Genomic DNA, 17369 nt, shown 5'->3' with positions numbered 1-17369 from the left:
CGAACCGAAACATTTTCAATTTGGCAATAAAACATATGGCATATAAAACAGAATTCGATAGACAAATGAAATGAAACGTGAGGAAAAACAAATAATCCGTAAAGAGAAATAGAATTGGGTAAAATGGCATGAACCGAAAAAAACAAACATAAAAGTATAGATACGAAATGAAACCATATATGGCATAACGTTCCGATAACTTGTAGTGAAACAAAAGGTGTGCATCCTGCACCATGTGTATGCTTGTATGTGTGTGTGTATCGAAATATGTTCACGTTCACGTTCATTGTCACCGTTTGTATTATAACATATATACCGATATATATTTATGCATATTGTCGCTATCATGTTTTCCCTTTGTCACCAAATCGTCAGCATACAAATTTTTAAAAATGAATAGAGCTACCGAAAAAAATTCTCTATGTCGCATCACATTGCCACACGATACAGTATGATGCACACGATGCGATTGAGTCTGCATTGTCGATATATTTGGCAATGAGGATTGCAACCAAAATACGAGAGGGTAAAAAAATGTACAATGCTTCAATGCGATGTGGTAGTTGCAATTCGAATGAAATGCATAGCCGATTTTTTTTTTCAAAGAAAAAAAAATGCTTTGTTATTGTTATGCTTTGGTTATTGATCACAATCGAATTGTCGAACTTCGATCAAACGAAAATAATTCCATATTATGTTTGATACCAAAACTAAGCTTCTATTGCCGATCAAAGTGGCTCAAGAAAAAAAAAGTTTCATATTTCAAGCTGGTTGGATTAATCATTTTGACTGTATGGTTTTTGGAGTGTCAGGAGGAGAGAAGGATAGAGAGAGAAAAAAATGAATAAAAATTGGAGTGTTTTTGTTCAAGATCGCCTCAATGACAATTCAGTGAATAATGCTGATTTGTGAAGTGTTTACATCTTCGAGAAGAGGTATAAATTTCTAAGAAGAAAGCAGTTCACCAGACGATTCCATGAAGTATTCACGTATGCATATAAAAGAGAATTGCGTCGTGCGCGCTTTATCAAAGTGGAAAGAAATTAAGCATAGAGTTTCTCCTCGAATCGGACTGCATCACAGTAACATAATGTTGCTTTTTTCTCTATCTATGACATATTCATTTTTTTGAGAAGAAAAAGTAGTTGCTTTTCCATAAAAATTCGTTTCTCTATGTTGCTGTGCATGCCGAGTAACGTACGTTCAACGCGTCTTCGGCCATGCAATGCGGTGCGCATGACAAAGACAATGGCTATGGTTCAAGCGTCGATGATGGTGCTACTAATACAAACGAATTGGAAGGATAGAGAAATAAAACATAACGTATGCCTCATACGATGCTACCCATATGTGTGACTGAGTGGGACAAATCATCATCCAATGCTTAAAACACTGAATTCCCCTTCGGCAGCTCTAACGTAACGTTCAGCATGTAAACAGCACAGCACAGCACAGCAACAACAACAAATACATTTATACGAATGCGATTTGTTTCGCTTTGGTTCGCTTGGAGACGGCTGGTATGTTTTGATTCGAACCGGCAGCCGGCGATAGTTTCTCGTTGAACGTTGAAAAGAACGTTTCCGTTATGCTGTTACGTGATTGAGACTTGAATACTACAAGCTGCTGCCTTTTTTTAAATGGAATATTTTTGTGCGAAGTAAATTCAGATCACAGGAGGATAGTTTGAAATTGTTATTGTGCATTTTTTTTTTGCAGTGAAAAACGAACTTTGGATACGTTTTTAAAATTAAAAGTTTTGTGTACGATAAAAAGATTTAAAAATAAAAACGAACAAAACATTTGTGCGTATTAAATATATACGTTTTTGGTGAGACGTTTTTTTTGCGCCATTTAGAGATTTGAACGTGATAGCAGATACGGACAAAATTTAAAACGATTTTTTTGCTTGGTAGGTTTTTATTTTGATTCTAATTCATTTGAAAATGTATTTATGTGTTTGCAAACCGCAAGAGTGGTAAAAACTAGCATACATTTAGAATATTGCGCCATATTTTTCTTTTTAAAAATACGGTCAGTGAATACATGCATAATATATCCATCCCCATATATATATATTCGAGTGAAACAAAAAAGAAAGCAACGCCATATCATTGAACTCGAACGCAATGTACGCAGTACAAAATTTCACCCTTGGCTCGTTTCTTTTCGTTTCGTTCGAGTGTACTAGCGTGGCTAGCAGACGTGGTTATATTTTAACAACAACGAGAAGAAAATGAAAAATAACGACAACGGTCGATGTGTATGGCGACGTTGAAACAACCATCACATATTGCATGACCGCATGTATGATGAAAATGTCTCAGAAAATGAAAATCAATATCGTTAAAAAGTGCTCAATTTCAAACAATTAAGTTGAACAATAGAAATCGAACTAAAAGTCTCGATTACACGTTGTATAGATTTTTAAAAATCTGGCACCAAAACCATTTATTTGAAACGCATATTGGTATAGTGGACACATTGAGAACAGAGATGCAAGCATCATTATTGGTAATAATTATTTGTTGAGTTCGCGCTACTCACAACGAAACTATAATAGAAATGGTTCTACAACATTGATTTTCAGTGTGGTATGAATGCAAGGGAAGTTTTGAACGTTACATATGAAATTTCAATGAAAACGAATACACTATAATTGGCTAAAATGCGTCGAATCAATACAATTTCGTTTAGTCGAGGGTAGTTTTTAAAAAGTGACGCCGTCGTACATTGCTTGCTTTCACACACACATATATATATACAAATACTCACATAAACATGGGCAAGTTCACAAAATACATATACATACAGATAAATATTATGTACATACATACACAGCTACACACAATGAGAAAGACTCAGTGTGAAACAGTTGAACTCTACGTGCGCGTTCACCTTTTGCATTCAATTGTGAAATGCTCTTCATTGCATTTGTGGCTCGGCTACGAAGAAAATGCATTCTTTGTAATTCTATGGAAAATTGTCTACTAACGAACGAACGAACGAACCAACCAACCAACCAACCAACAGCGCATTTCATGTTCTCCACTTTGCTGCATCTACCTCTAAATGCATACACACATACACTCACAATCGAAGTGTGAATTCTGAAAAGAGCACCGTTACGACTGACAAAAAAAAACGATAAATAAAATATGCTTTGCCTCTATACAGGCACTGGGATTGTAAATAGCATAAATACACGTAGAAAATGAAATGGTTGAACAAATACAATGTCATGCACTTGGGTTCTCGTATCTGAAGCATACATTCAAAATCGTTTGTAGGTAAAAAAACATGCATGGTAAATCTTTCAATGTGCGCTTACAATGTACATACATACACTGTATGAACTATGATGCATCTATACAAACGCATTCACAACATGCTAAGCACTCTCTTTCTACGTAACACATTCTAAAAAAAGGCGACGATTCGAACCCCGAAACAGAGCGCGCTTGCCAGAAGTTGATTATTTAACTACGTTTTTTTCTCTCTTGTCTCTTATTTTATGTGTTATTTTCCATGTTCGTTTTGCCGCTCTTTCTCTCCCTTTCGGTCACAATTTTCGGTGTGTCTTCATGTTTATGCCTTTGTATTATATGCCCATTTTCATTCCTCAGTGTATTGTATTCAGTGCGGTTCTCTTCACATAGTGTTCTATGTGTTCTATTGTGCCTCACAAACAGCATTATAATAAATACCAAAATTTTATTTTGTTGCATTTCTCTCTTCGTACGTTTTGTGAGCATTTTTGTTTGGCTGTTATTTCTATGTTAAGCGTGTACAAACTGTATACAACACACACACACATACTGTATAGCATTCATATTCCAAGCAGATCCAGAGAGCATACATATAGAATGCCAGGATTTGCTTATATGTATAGTGGTTGTTCTCTCAATAAATGTTTGAGTCGCCTCAATGTGTGCATTCAAATGTTTCGCTTGCACATTCTGACAACGAACCATTTGTTAATATTTCGAGGGTAACCACCCCAGTTTTTCCGCTATTTTCAACTCGATGTCGATGTTTTATTCGCTTTATTTGATTTTGTCCCATTTTTACTATATTGCAGTCGCATTTTTTTTTCTCGTTTCGTACGTTGTTTGCATGAATTGCAACCGAAATTGCATACTGATGAACATTTTTATTCCTCTAGCTGTACAAATGTTTGATATTCAATTTGATCGCTTATCGCGTAAAACTTCGATATTCGGTATATAATCCTAGAAATTGGTCCATTTGGCATGTATCGTCTGATGTAATACATGCATTTACAATATAGAAATGTATAAAAGCGGCAGGAAGCGCAAAGCACAGCAAATCGAAATTCTCGTTATAGTTCAACTAGTGTATGGATTATCATAATGGATGATTCGTTCTTCTCGACATTCGTTTGGGTGATTTTTCATGGTAATAAATATTCCATTCTGTCAATGGATTACCACCACCATGTGTAATATAAAATGGTGACGAAAAAACTACGTACTTCTTTCTATCGCAAAATCCAATTTAAGCAGCACTGGATTTTTAAATGCAAACATTCAAAAATTGACCGCTTTTTTTCTCGAATGGACTTAGAGAACAATTCAACATTTCAATAGTGTAATTCTATTTATTCTTTTATCTTCAATATTGAACCAGATTGAATCAAGTGACTTTTTATTTTCATTTCAATGCGAAACAAAAATGACTATTACGCAAGTAATTGTAAAAGCCCCGTTGTTATAATGGCAACCTTATTTTCACAACTTTAATAGTTATGATTGCTTTAAATAATTAATTTTTTCCACATGAAATGTAGAGATATTTTCTGGTCATTCCATTCGATGATCCAAAAATGTGTGTTTCTCTAAAGACAAACAAAGTAATAAATGAATCTTGGAAAATAATTCTACGAAATTAAATATATATACTCGAATGTTTGAAAAAAAGGCAATTAAATATTAATAATGTTAATGGTGTTCTTAATTGCATGCGGAATGTTCACGAAGGTCGCTATAAAGAGTTATCAAATTGTTTTTTTTTTTCAATTCATTTCGGATCACTTGAAATACATTTATGTATCAGCATTACGAATGTTTTCAAAATTCTGTTACTTTCCAAGAACAAGCAAATAAATTTGTGAGATCACTATAGTCATCTACGGTATGAGTAAGAATAAACAATCGTTTTGGATTTGAATTTCTATACAGGAAGTTACCGCAAAACAGTATACGTTCGGAAAAATAAGTGATGTTTGCTTTCGTTTATCGATTCATTTTTTTGTGTGTCGGAACATTTGAAAAGGGCGCTCTGAATTGTTCTAGTGTATTTGTATCATGGATCGGTTTATTTCCTCCTCTGATACTGAATAATACGTCTAAATTATGTAGATAGGTCAGAACATAACAAAATGAAAATCGACCAAAAACCAAAATTATCGCTCCAAAGAAAACCGATGAATGAATAGAACACGAAATATATCCAATTATTCAATACATAAAAATCGAAAATGTTCGGGTGAACATTCACATGTGCTGTTTCTATTCCTATTTTTGTCTCATTCAAACAAAACAAAATAACTCAACAATGTTTGTTCTGTATCTAACTGAGAAAAGACAATGCCCACTTTATCGGTATACATGGATATTCAATTTTGATCGGGTGGTCTCTTCGATGTGCGTGCGTGTTTTTTTTCTTCTTCTATTGTTTTATGTTGTTGTCCATTTAAAATGTTATTATGTGGTAGTACCTCCTCCCTTCGAAGACTCACATAATTTTACCAAATTCTTCTTCACTTATTTTCCGTTGGAAGTGGAAAAAAAACAGCGTATTCAAATTTTCCGGTACAATGACTTGCGTGTTCTGTGATAGAACTATAACTCTCAACGGAAATGGTTTCGCGATATTTTTTGATTATGGTTTTTGACTTTGCTCCACAGCGATTTTTAGCCAAAGCCCATAGGTTGAACATTAATGTCAATCATGCGTGGATATTTTTTTAACCCGTGTTTCCAAATTACAATAAGTATCGTTGAAAACAGCGGAACAATCCCCAAAAATAAAGTTCATGAATCTGCCAAGTCGTGCCTGAAAAAATGTGTATATACATATAGTTCATAAATTAAATGACTCGAAACACGTTAAAAAAGCCACTTGACAACCGAAAATAGTCAAAATTATGTTCTATGCGGCTTTTCACATTATTCTCACTCATTTTGTGGCGGCTCGATGACTCCTCTGTTTCTTTTTTTTTGACTCAGACTTTTTGAGGAAAAACAATTTCAAATTTCACCTGACCGAAAGGAACAATTCAAATTTTATGCGAACCAATGTGGTGATAAATTAACGTGTGGGGGACGAAAAAGAGAGTGTAATTGATATAATAAAAATAAGCCAACACGCACCCTTTCAAGTGCATGTGACATATAGTTTCGTACTTTGAAGGAAAACCTTGGGCCGGGGCATTACACTACCATCAATTTACATTTGCTTTTTATTTTTGTTTCGTATTCATTCGCTGTGGTTAAATCAATTCGATAATGTACGCGCTGAATATATATATACATTTTTCCCTGTCGGTCGACCGGGCCGATATGTGTTGTATATTTGAAAATGCCGATTTTGCCGAAAGGTTCATTTAAATTTGATATTCCGTCATGTATCATTCTTTCGTGTTCAATAGGCATAAATTTCGTGTAACACACGTTATGCTTTGTTGATAATACTGTCATTAATACACGACACGCATTCATTCTACTCGACAATATGATAGGATAGTCCATCATTGTTAGAACATATGTATATACACATATTTAAATACCTGTGAAAGTAAATTTAATTAACGCAAAATAATAGAAAACATACAAATGCAATTTCAAGCGTGTGCGCTTACCGAAATGAAAACGAAATGAAATGATATTATTTAAGGGCTGAAAAAAAAAATCATTGAGTCAATTCAATGTCAGTATCGAATTATTTAAAATGCAATTAATATATGAGCATTGCCACAGCCACAATACATTTTTGGCGCCGCATAATCGTACTGGTGAAACTCAAATTATTCTAAATATTCCATTTGGAATAGAATTTTCAAATGTTCATGTCTTCCTTTATTAAATCGGTTATTCGTGCTATAGAAATCGGAGCAGATGTTTGCGTTGTGCGTTCGCAACGATTTCATTGGATGATTGGGAAAAAAATGTTCTTTTTATTTTCTCTCTTCTTTTTTTTGCTTTAAAATGTATAAAGCAATCTCAACTACTAAATCAGTCATGGTAACTAGCGTTCAAACTTGATGTAATCTTATGCACATACACTTATACAATAAACAAATACACAACTACAATTTTGTTCTTTCTTCATCGTAAATTAGAAGCATATAATCTGAATTTTATTACAAATATGCCAAGTGATGAAGATACATCGTCAAAATGTACAGATTATGCTCTTTCGTTCTCAAATGAAAAACATGTGGCGTAGTACTATTTCATCAAAATTGTTTTCGGTGCGTTGAATATGGTTGCCAATGTTCGATCAAGAGATTCTCAGTAACTTATTTATTCCATTTTATTTCGACTTACGTTGGTTAGAAGAGTGCTCATGCTACACGAGTTTTGTACGCTCTATAATTTTTTTTTATTCTTCTTCAATCAGCAAACTGTAAATTCAAGGTTAACATTGTAATATGCGCGATGGTGGCAAGGTGCTTGTAACAATGGTAAAATAAAATTGAAAGAAATGAAAAATGAATGTAATGAAACATCTTCAAAATTATGTTTGTTGCTTCGAACTTAAGCATTTTATCCAAGAATATAGATACACATTCTCAATTCGAGAACAAAAAAATAAGACCCAATGTGACACGATAATAATTTGCTGTGGAATTCAAATTAGGATTTTAATTTTTTTTTGTGGGACTGACAAAGCATTAAATACAAGCGACTCTAAAACCTATATACGATCGCTGCTATTGTAGCTATTTTTGTTTTTCCTCAGCGAAAACGAGAGATACTCGCATTATAAGTAATGGTTGGCAACAAACATTGTTTCACATTCTTTATGCTCTTTCGTTCAAATCATTTTGACTTTAACTCCTGCTCATTTACAGCACCCACAAAAATTGTTTTGTGACAAACATTCGAGTGATCGTTTAAATGTCTTTTCTTCTTGTCAATGGAAACCAATTTCACTCGGATGACGGCAATAAGTCATTGCTGCACTACATGCAGTTGTTGTAAAAAAAAAACTGTCAACGCATACATTCTTGGCAAGAGTCATTCCAGACAGACAACCAAGCGTTTATCAGGCAACAAATGTCAAAACGATGCTTAATGTATCGCTCACATTCAAATGTTAACATTGATGATGTGATCTACATTCTATGGGCCGTTGTATGTACAATTTATGATGCTCTATGCAATGTGGCTTCTATATTTTTCCCATTGCCTTATCGCATCACAGTTAAATGGAAATTAAATACTTATTAAGCGATATAATGCCGTTCTCACATCGCTTTTACTGCATTTCATGGAAAATCAATTGAGTGCTAAATGATTGAATTACCACGCGACAACTTTTAGTTGAATACATTATCAAGAAAAAGATAATGTATTTCCTTGGTTCTTGTCAGTAGTTGCAGCGATCAGTCAATTTTTAAATGATTCTGAATATTCTCCATTCAATATGTCTTTGGTAGCGTAAAAACATGTTTATGTCCTTTCTCTCGAAAGTTCGATCTTTATCAGCATTTCTATTTTGAAAAAATCAATTATTAACGCGACCTACTTGAAAAACCATCAAGCATGCATCAAGGGTCCAAAACCCGATGAAACTTTCTAACTTTCAATTGCTTTGACGTATTTCTATCTATGGACACTTATTTTGCAGTCGCTACAAGTTTTCGAGACTGTTTACGATTACATTTCATAAGAATGATGCGAAGCAAAGTTAGACGCTTAAAATTATGACTCAAAATCGAATAAAAAAAATGATTTATTACGTCTGATTCAAAGAAATGTGTCAGACAACTATGCACTTGAATTGAAAATCAATATTATTTTTTGAAATCCATAAGAATCGTTAGTCTTGTCAAGTTTGATGATTTTTTTTGTTCGTCTTCATTTCATTCAAGTATTATATCATTGTGATGTCTGTTACACTCAGATTTTCTAATTAATATGTAGATGGTCGTTGAGTGTATATGTTTTATACTGATTGAATCAATCGTGAATTATGAGTATATCAATGCAACTGATTTATTACATATGTGATATTCATATAAATTATATGACACGCTCTGATTTATTGCCTGATTTATTAACAAAAGATTTAATTTCTATAAGCAACATCTTAAATTTCTTGCATCGACTCACATAATTTATCTTGCATGGTCAGTTGTTGCCTCGATTTTTAGCATCGCCAACGAAATGTTATCTTGATGTTTGCATGCAAAATAAAACGAAAGAAAAAATAATAATAATAATATTAGCGATAATACTCCATAAATGTGAATTTACGTTGGACTAGCCGTACTAGAATGGGATTTCTTTTTTTTTCGTCATACCTTTGATCGGCAGGTTTATCTATTTTTTTCACGTTGCATTCAATTACATTTTCAATCAACTGAAGCGAAAGCGTTGAACTGTCCGATGTATATATCATCTTTACAACGTTTTAGAGCAAATGTTTCCAACATGAATAGCCGTAATATGAGTACCACAGCCATGCATTTGTATTTGGATCAAAACAGACCAAGCGACTAATCTAATTCCTGTGTACAAAATAATTGATCTCTTTAAACCGGTTTACGTACGATTTGTGTTGACCGCGAGTATATTTCGTGTGTGCTCTTTAATTCATTCGTTGGATTCTGGTTCGCTTTTTATTGCCCCATGTGTACTGTGGCAGTTAAACTACAGTTGTTGATGTTGATTGTTTCACTGAATAAATTTTCTTCCATTCTCCTTTTTTTCCAACGGCCAAAGACAAAACACAACACAACAACAACAAAAAACTGAAACGAAACACATAAAATGATATTAAGGGAAAAAAGAACGGACGGGCAAGCAATGTAGCCAGTCATCCAGCGAGAGAGCGAGTGAAAGGAAAATAACTAAATTATAATTGACGCAACATTGATACTCACAAATACCGTAGAGAAAGAACAGAACAGAAGAAAAAAAACACACGAAGAAGTAGAAGAATATAGGAATTTGAAAAAAAGGAGAGAGAAAAAAATGAACGCAAACATAATGAACGCTCGTACGTGCTCTATCTTTGGATAATGAAATGAAAGGAAAAAAAAAGAAAGCCACAAATACATTTGAATGTGAACTTTAAATTTTTTTTACACCGGAAATTTCTAGACCGTTGTTTAATGTTGTTTGGTCGCCATCATCATTGTTACGCATTCTTATAAGATAGCCAACCAATCGTTATGAACAACAATAAAATATCCTCGCCAATGAACGGCTGATCATATGCTGGAAAATATAATATAATCACAGTCAACGTATAACGAATGTTAAAACATATATATATTTAAGTCTTAATCATCCATCCTTGTCGCCCCTCAACATTTGCCACTTGCACAAGGAATTATGGTATGACAGCATATAAAGTATTACAGCAAGTACTGCAATTAACTAAAATTACCCAGCTCCAGCTCCGTAGCCATTCATCCTATTGCTGTTATCTTCATTCAACGTCCGTTGAACATAACAAACATCATTTTATAAATCTATGCACATTACATTTTGATAGAAATACTGTATCACAGTGATAGCACGTACATGCTGAAATGAATACAAAAAATAAGAGAGAAATAAAGGGAAAAAAAGCACTCTTTGTTGTAAGTGTGCAAAAATGCATTGAATTTTATAATATGCAAGTGCATTTGTATATAATGTATTTTCACTGACTGCCACTTTTCGGTCTCAAGATGGCCAAGAGAGTTCGCACAACTGCCATTCGCATTGCAAATGATAGAATGATACGTTCAACTAGATAATAGATCACTCACTTAGATTAAATCAAAACTAGTTTTCAACATTGTTTCTTGTTCTTACTCCAGGTTATGAATCACAACATATGATGACAGTTAACAGTCTCACGGAGTACAAAGAAATTGTATTAAAGCGTTAACTGCAATCATGCCATTTTAGTTATTGATGTGTTGTATTTCGTTTGATTTTAGCATTTTTTTTTCGTTTGTTGCTTATGTCGCTGTTATGAAAGTAATGCGATTGTAGAATTGTACATTTAGTAAATGTTTTCAGTATAGTCGCTGATGACGCAAAATTTTCAATTGGAATAAATAGCATTGATTGAACAGTAAAACATTTTCAGCATCGTTTTCACAAACGATTACATAAAAGGTAGAATTCCTAAATGAATGCAGCTTCAATTCTGTTGAATGCAAACCATTAACGTTAAATGAAACTGCTTGAATTCGTGATGTTATTCGAAAAAAAAAACTGATGATACAAAGAATTTCAACGCGTCAAAATTCCAAGTACTAAAATTTATTGTCGGCAAATATTTAATTTGGTCTATTTTATTTTAAAAAAAAAAAAAAAAAAAAATTGATTGAAACAAACGATTTTCAAAGTTGGCTTCCTTCAAAAGCGAACAAAATGAAAGTAAGACATCAGAAATAGGTAAAAAGAGCAATTTGTCTGCCTTAAAAGAGTTTCAAAACATGCACAGTAATATGACATTGTGGCTGCGAGAGGTCGATATAAAAAAACCATAATGGTTTGCTTTTAATGGCCACATGTGCTATGCCAGCGCTCTCTTGCTTTTTTCTCTTTATTGCGATTCCTATGAGACACAATATTGAAAAAAAATCGTTCAGTAATTAATCATCAATTTTGCTTCATTATTACAACTCATAATGCGAGCAATTTTGTCTCTGTGTGTTTTGTGTGTGTGAAACTATCAACCAAAATGACGCTCGAATGGATAATACTGAACGGCAATAATATACACAAACGCAGAGTGGAACCAATGTGCCTTTGTATGACTAACAAAATGTTCAAATTCACTGGAAATACAATTAACGTCGTCAACCATCGAAACAATCATCGCCGCATCATTATCAACATCAGTCATAATGAGAGTTTTGAGTTTCGAGAGAGAGAAAACAAAAAAAAAAGAGAATTATTTCGCGTCGTTTCATCAATTCTCTTTTGTGTCATTCCATATTTTATTCACACATAGCAATAAAAGAGCAAGCACTACGTTGCATTCATTGCGGCCAACAATTTTTTTTTTTGAATAGAAATAATTCAAGAACACACTATATATGTATAGTTTCAAACAATTGAACTTTATTCAACCAACGAAATCTATTCAATCACTGTGACCGGTGATTTAAAACGTGAATCCGACCATTTTCAACGTTGAAAAGTTTTGCAGAAGAAGCATGGTTTCCTTAGTATTTAATAAAAAAAATGGTACCGCATCTTTTGCCGTTGCGGCACTAAATAATCAAAGTTTTCTCAATGAGAAAGAGAACCTCATAAATTTGTGTTGAGTCTTTTTTTCACAATCTTCTAACAATTTCTTCCACAACATACTTCTCAGACAATGTTTTTTTTTATATTCAAGTGCATAAAACGAAGACTAGATCATGAATTTTAATGCTGAAATTTGGAATATGTTCGACGCATATTACTGAAGCCAGAACTTATATGGCTTTAGCCAAATGGTTCAAATATCAATACAATTCGGTTGTAAATAAATAAATTACGATTCCATACGATAGATTGAACGGAACATATTGAACGGAATGTCAAATAAATAAACAACAGTAAATGTGATTCACTGTCGAAAAATTGTCTGTACACCATTTTTATTAAATAAACTCGATGAAATGTACATAATTAGATTAATTATAATTTATGCTTTGAATGGCATTTGCTTGCCATATATTGAAAAAGAAAGGAGCGTGGAAAGAGGGAGGAATACAGAAATACAACAATAAATACGGAAATTCATGAAAATTACAGCACAGTTGATGCCAAGAACAATGTCAATTTCATGCATTCTGTTGCATTACTACGTTTGACCCGCATACTGAGAATGGAACGAAAGAATGGTATGCACTTCAGTTGCCAGTTGTGATTTGAATCATCACTATAGCAGAATGAATGTATTTTGAGAATGTGAAAAGAAATCAATGCGGAAAAAAATATTATAATTTTTATTTGTATCGAATTATTGTGCCGGGATTGTAATTCATTTCACTCATAATTATATCAATTGATCATGTTGTATTCACTCAAATTTCGTTCTCCATGTAATCGATATATCGATTGGATTCATTTTCAAAATATTTCTCGCACATTTTGTTCCCGGAATATTCAATTTTAAAACAATTCATTTTTTTTTCTTCTTTTTTTAACTGCAGTATAATTTGCCATCATTAAACTTCAACCTCTTGCGATTTGATAAATATTTCTTGTGAATAAATGTAAACAAATAGAAAAGGTTTTCTTATCTCTCTCTCTCCTTCTCTCGCTTTTCGCTTTAAATTTTCACTTTCTTAGAAATTTATGATCAAGCAATGTAAATATTGTAAATTATATTGATGTATTATGATAAATAGTATTTTGGGTTTATTATTGAGGCAAAGTCTTCGTTGAATAAATAATGCTATTGAAACTTTATAGTTGAAGATAAAAATAGATGCAGATAGAAACATAAATTCATAAAAAAAAACAAGCAATGAGATGAATACATTATGAGTTTATGTAGTTAGTCAAAGGTCACGCGTAGCCGAACAGGTAGAGGTCATTGAATTCCCATCACGGTGAAAGTGTTTGGTGGTGTAAAAATTATCGAGTTATTAAAAGAGTCGAAACAACTATGCTGCCATGCAATGTAACGAATTCCAAAAGTAATTTTACTGTGCCTTGTATGGTTTATCGAATGCAATCAAAGAATTCAAAGTGTTAGAACAATACACACACATTTTTTTGTGTGGTTGTTTTATGCATTTTCATTGGAAGTTTAGTATAATGCATCAGTGGATTTGGATTTGCATGCAAGCAAATGAATACGTATGCGGTAATATATAAGTGACGAAGCAGGTTGAAACAGAGATGAAATGATGTAGATACATCAAGTAAAGCATTTGTTGTTGTTTTATAAACAGTGAGTCAGTCGCTTCCAGCTCTTTTCGATATTTTGAACGCCCAAATAACCAAATTATACACAATTCTCTTGTATTCTAAACTGTGCGTGTCATGTACATGAGGCACACTTTTTATAGCATAGGTGACGAGAGAGGAAGTTGTACGTTACGGTTCAGCGATTATTTTATTATTCTTCACTGCATTTTTCATGGTGATGTAGATGCAGTACGAAGATTCATACCTTCATTTATCACATTATTTGTGTTCTTATTCTTGCTTCTTTGGCCCAAAGAAAATGGAAAATATTGCCGAAATAGATACACATCATAAAAGTAAAGTTGACTTTACGACCCAAAAATAAAATCTTCATATTTTCTTTGCAGAATTTCGTTGTTGCTTTTGTTTGGTTCTGTGAATGGTATTCATTTTTTTGCATATATTTTTGTTGTTGTTGTTCTTGTTGTTGGTAGTTCTTGTCTTTTTATGTATTATGTTGTTCAAAGCCATGGCTAAATCGATAAATCCAGTTTTGTACAGAAATACGACAATTGCAAATTTCTTCTCCGAATTGTGAAAAAAAAAATTCACTTACACACCAATTTATTTGAAAAAAATACATTTCTGTACATTGAACTGAGGAAAAAGTAACAAAAGAAAATAACACAAGAACTCAAGAATATACTACCACGAAACTACTTTAACATTTTAATAATATTTTTGAGTGTAACGATGAAAATGATGATTGTATTGTTAGTCTTAGTCTATTGTTGCCGATTCGATCGAGCAGTTTCGAATCGTAGAATTGTTATTTTCTCTCTTTTTTTTTCGTTTGTTTCTACAATTTCAATGTCAGCAAAATTATCTGTATATGAAAAGCTATTGAAAGCAGCGTGTGTTTGTGAAAAGCAATTTGGCATGTGAAATAGGACAATTCTAAACAATTTCTATTGTATTCTATCTTCGATTAACTTGTCGACATCCATTGAGTTTGATAATGAGATACAACCGAATTACATGATGCTTTTGCATGATACGGTGTCCACCAAATGAAATTGTGCTACTTTATAGATGAGACATTTGCAAAACGAACATTTAATCGATTTGAGAGGACTGATTTCAGTTTTTTTTTTCTTTTTCAAAATTCGGAAGCCGATTGTGTTCACAACTTTGAATGAGCGATAGTTGTAGTGCAATCGTATATGATGTTATGAAATATATTGAAAATGTTATGCTCCAATAATTGTACATCTCCACATATGTCAAAATGACTTATCGCTTCTTATTTTTTTTAAACGTAAATTTTGCTATGTCTGAAGAATGATTTTAATGTGGTTTTTAATGAATCTGAGAATTCAATTCCTGTGGGCCAATTTATAATGAAAATCAATTGAAAAATCTCAATTGCCCTGATTGCGCATTCAAAATAGGTTCTATAAAAAAGCAACAAATCGTAAAGCTATTATGCATTATGTGGGAATTAATAATAGACCCGCTTGAAATCAATTTTATGTAATGTTGTTTAGTCGCCGTGCCTATTCACTTGATACAAGATCACAAATTCAATTACATACTGCGCATTCACCTCAAATAAATTTCTCTTATTTTTGATCAAATATATAGCGGTTGAGCATACAATTGAACGCATTAGATTAATCAACATTTTTGTTTTCGTCAATTTTCCATTTATCCACAGATTGCCATACGTGAGTGAGATTTGATTAAATATGGGTGAAACAGATGAAAAAGAAAATGTTCCAGCCGGAACACCAACCGCTGAAATCGAAACGGAACCAAAAGAGACAGAAAAACTTCTAAACACAGATGAGAAGAAGCCGGAAATTGAATCGCCAACTAATGCAAAAGATGCTCCGGCTGAAGATGCCAAATCGGGTGACCCTGAACCAGAAAAGACCAAGGGCGATGAAGTTATTGAAATTCCAGAAGAAAAAAAACCGAAAGAAGATGGCCGTGAAGTGAAGCCGAAAAAGATTCCGATCGGTGGCATTAAAATGCCAGGATTTTTCACCCGAAATAAGTCAAAACCATCTGAAAATGATGGTGCCGAAGGTGAACTCCTTGACAATGCTGCCAACGATGCAAAAACTGATGAACAACCAAAAGACGAAAATGCAGCTCCACCGAGCGCACGAGCAAATTTCTTGGCCTCACTCCCACCAATCACATTCCCAAAACTCCGAAATCCGTTTGCAAAGAAAGCAGCACCACCAAAGGATGAAGAAACTGGTGATGCACCAATTGAGGTTAAAGTGGAAGGTACCGAGCCATCTGAAGGTATTTTTTGATAATTTTTTTTTTAAATATATCATTACAATATTAAAAGCAATGAATTAATTATCATAAATTGATAATTATGTAGAAAATCCATCTGAAGAAAAGAAAGAAAATAAGGAAGAAAAACCGGAAAAGGATCCAGTGAATGATACCACAGGGGAAAATGAACAGGAACCACCAGCTGCCAAGAAGAATTTGTTGAAATTTCCTGCCATTCGCCTATCACAATTGCCAAACCTTATTCCAAAACGCCTTCGGTCCAACAACCAACAAACCGAAGACTTGGAATTGGGAAACGGACCAAATAATAAGGCAGGCTTAGCATCAATGGAAACTTTGGATGATTCGATTAAAGATAATGACACCAACAAAGATGTGACCGACAAAGCTGCATTACAGGATGAAGGATTAGAAACCGTAAAGGTATGTGCATTCAACTAAAAACCCAAAATCGATAAACAACTTACTTATTGTCTTTGATAAATTATATTTATGTAGCTCAACGATAGTGAAAAAGAAAAGGAAGCTGAAAAAGATGGCAAAGTTGGAGAAACCGAAGTTCAAAAACAAACAATTATTGAACGAATAAGAAGTTATTCATGCAGCATAGATAATTTGGCCATTTTTGGAGGCATTTTATTGTTCGTAATACTTTTTATAATCATTTGTATATTTTCCTTTACTGGAAATTCAACTTTGAAATCTCCACCACTTCGTGATGGAAGATTCATCAAAGCTGTTACATCTTGTGGTCCTGTTGAAGGTGTTTTAGAAGATTCAGCGTATGCCTTCCGAGGTATTCCATACGCCGTGCCACCATTGAATGAAAAACGATTCAAACCGGCTGAACCACTCGAACGACTTGAAGATTGCTGGAATGGTACACTGAAAGCGCATAATGCTTCTCAAATTTGTTGGCAACTTTTTGCCAATGGTACTCAAGATGGA

At 33.5% G+C, this 17369-nt stretch overlaps 1 protein-coding gene across 1 annotated transcript in view; it reads left to right on the top strand.

The window, feature by feature from the left end:
- The first annotated feature begins 1548 nt into the window (after window positions 1–1548).
- The window catches only part of LOC116338809 (neurotactin), a 16836-nt gene continuing 1015 nt past the window's right edge, over window positions 1549–17369 (top strand). Inside the window, exons 1-4 of the mRNA XM_031764299.1 lie at window positions 1549–1912; window positions 15823–16421; window positions 16507–16844; window positions 16920–17369. The exon at window positions 16920–17369 is cut by the window's right edge and continues 1015 nt beyond it. Of these exons, the coding sequence (XP_031620159.1) occupies window positions 15854–16421; window positions 16507–16844; window positions 16920–17369 (1356 nt within the window). The 5' untranslated portion in view covers window positions 1549–1912; window positions 15823–15853. The remainder of the gene's footprint in view (window positions 1913–15822; window positions 16422–16506; window positions 16845–16919) is intronic.

The sequence above is a fragment of the Contarinia nasturtii genome, unplaced genomic scaffold (assembly GCF_009176525.2).
Source record: "Contarinia nasturtii isolate CC-2019 unplaced genomic scaffold, AAFC_CNas_1.1 Cnas_scaffold_414, whole genome shotgun sequence".
NCBI classification, from domain to species: domain Eukaryota; kingdom Metazoa; phylum Arthropoda; class Insecta; order Diptera; family Cecidomyiidae; genus Contarinia; species Contarinia nasturtii.
This window is presented reverse-complemented; position numbering and strand designations above follow the sequence as displayed.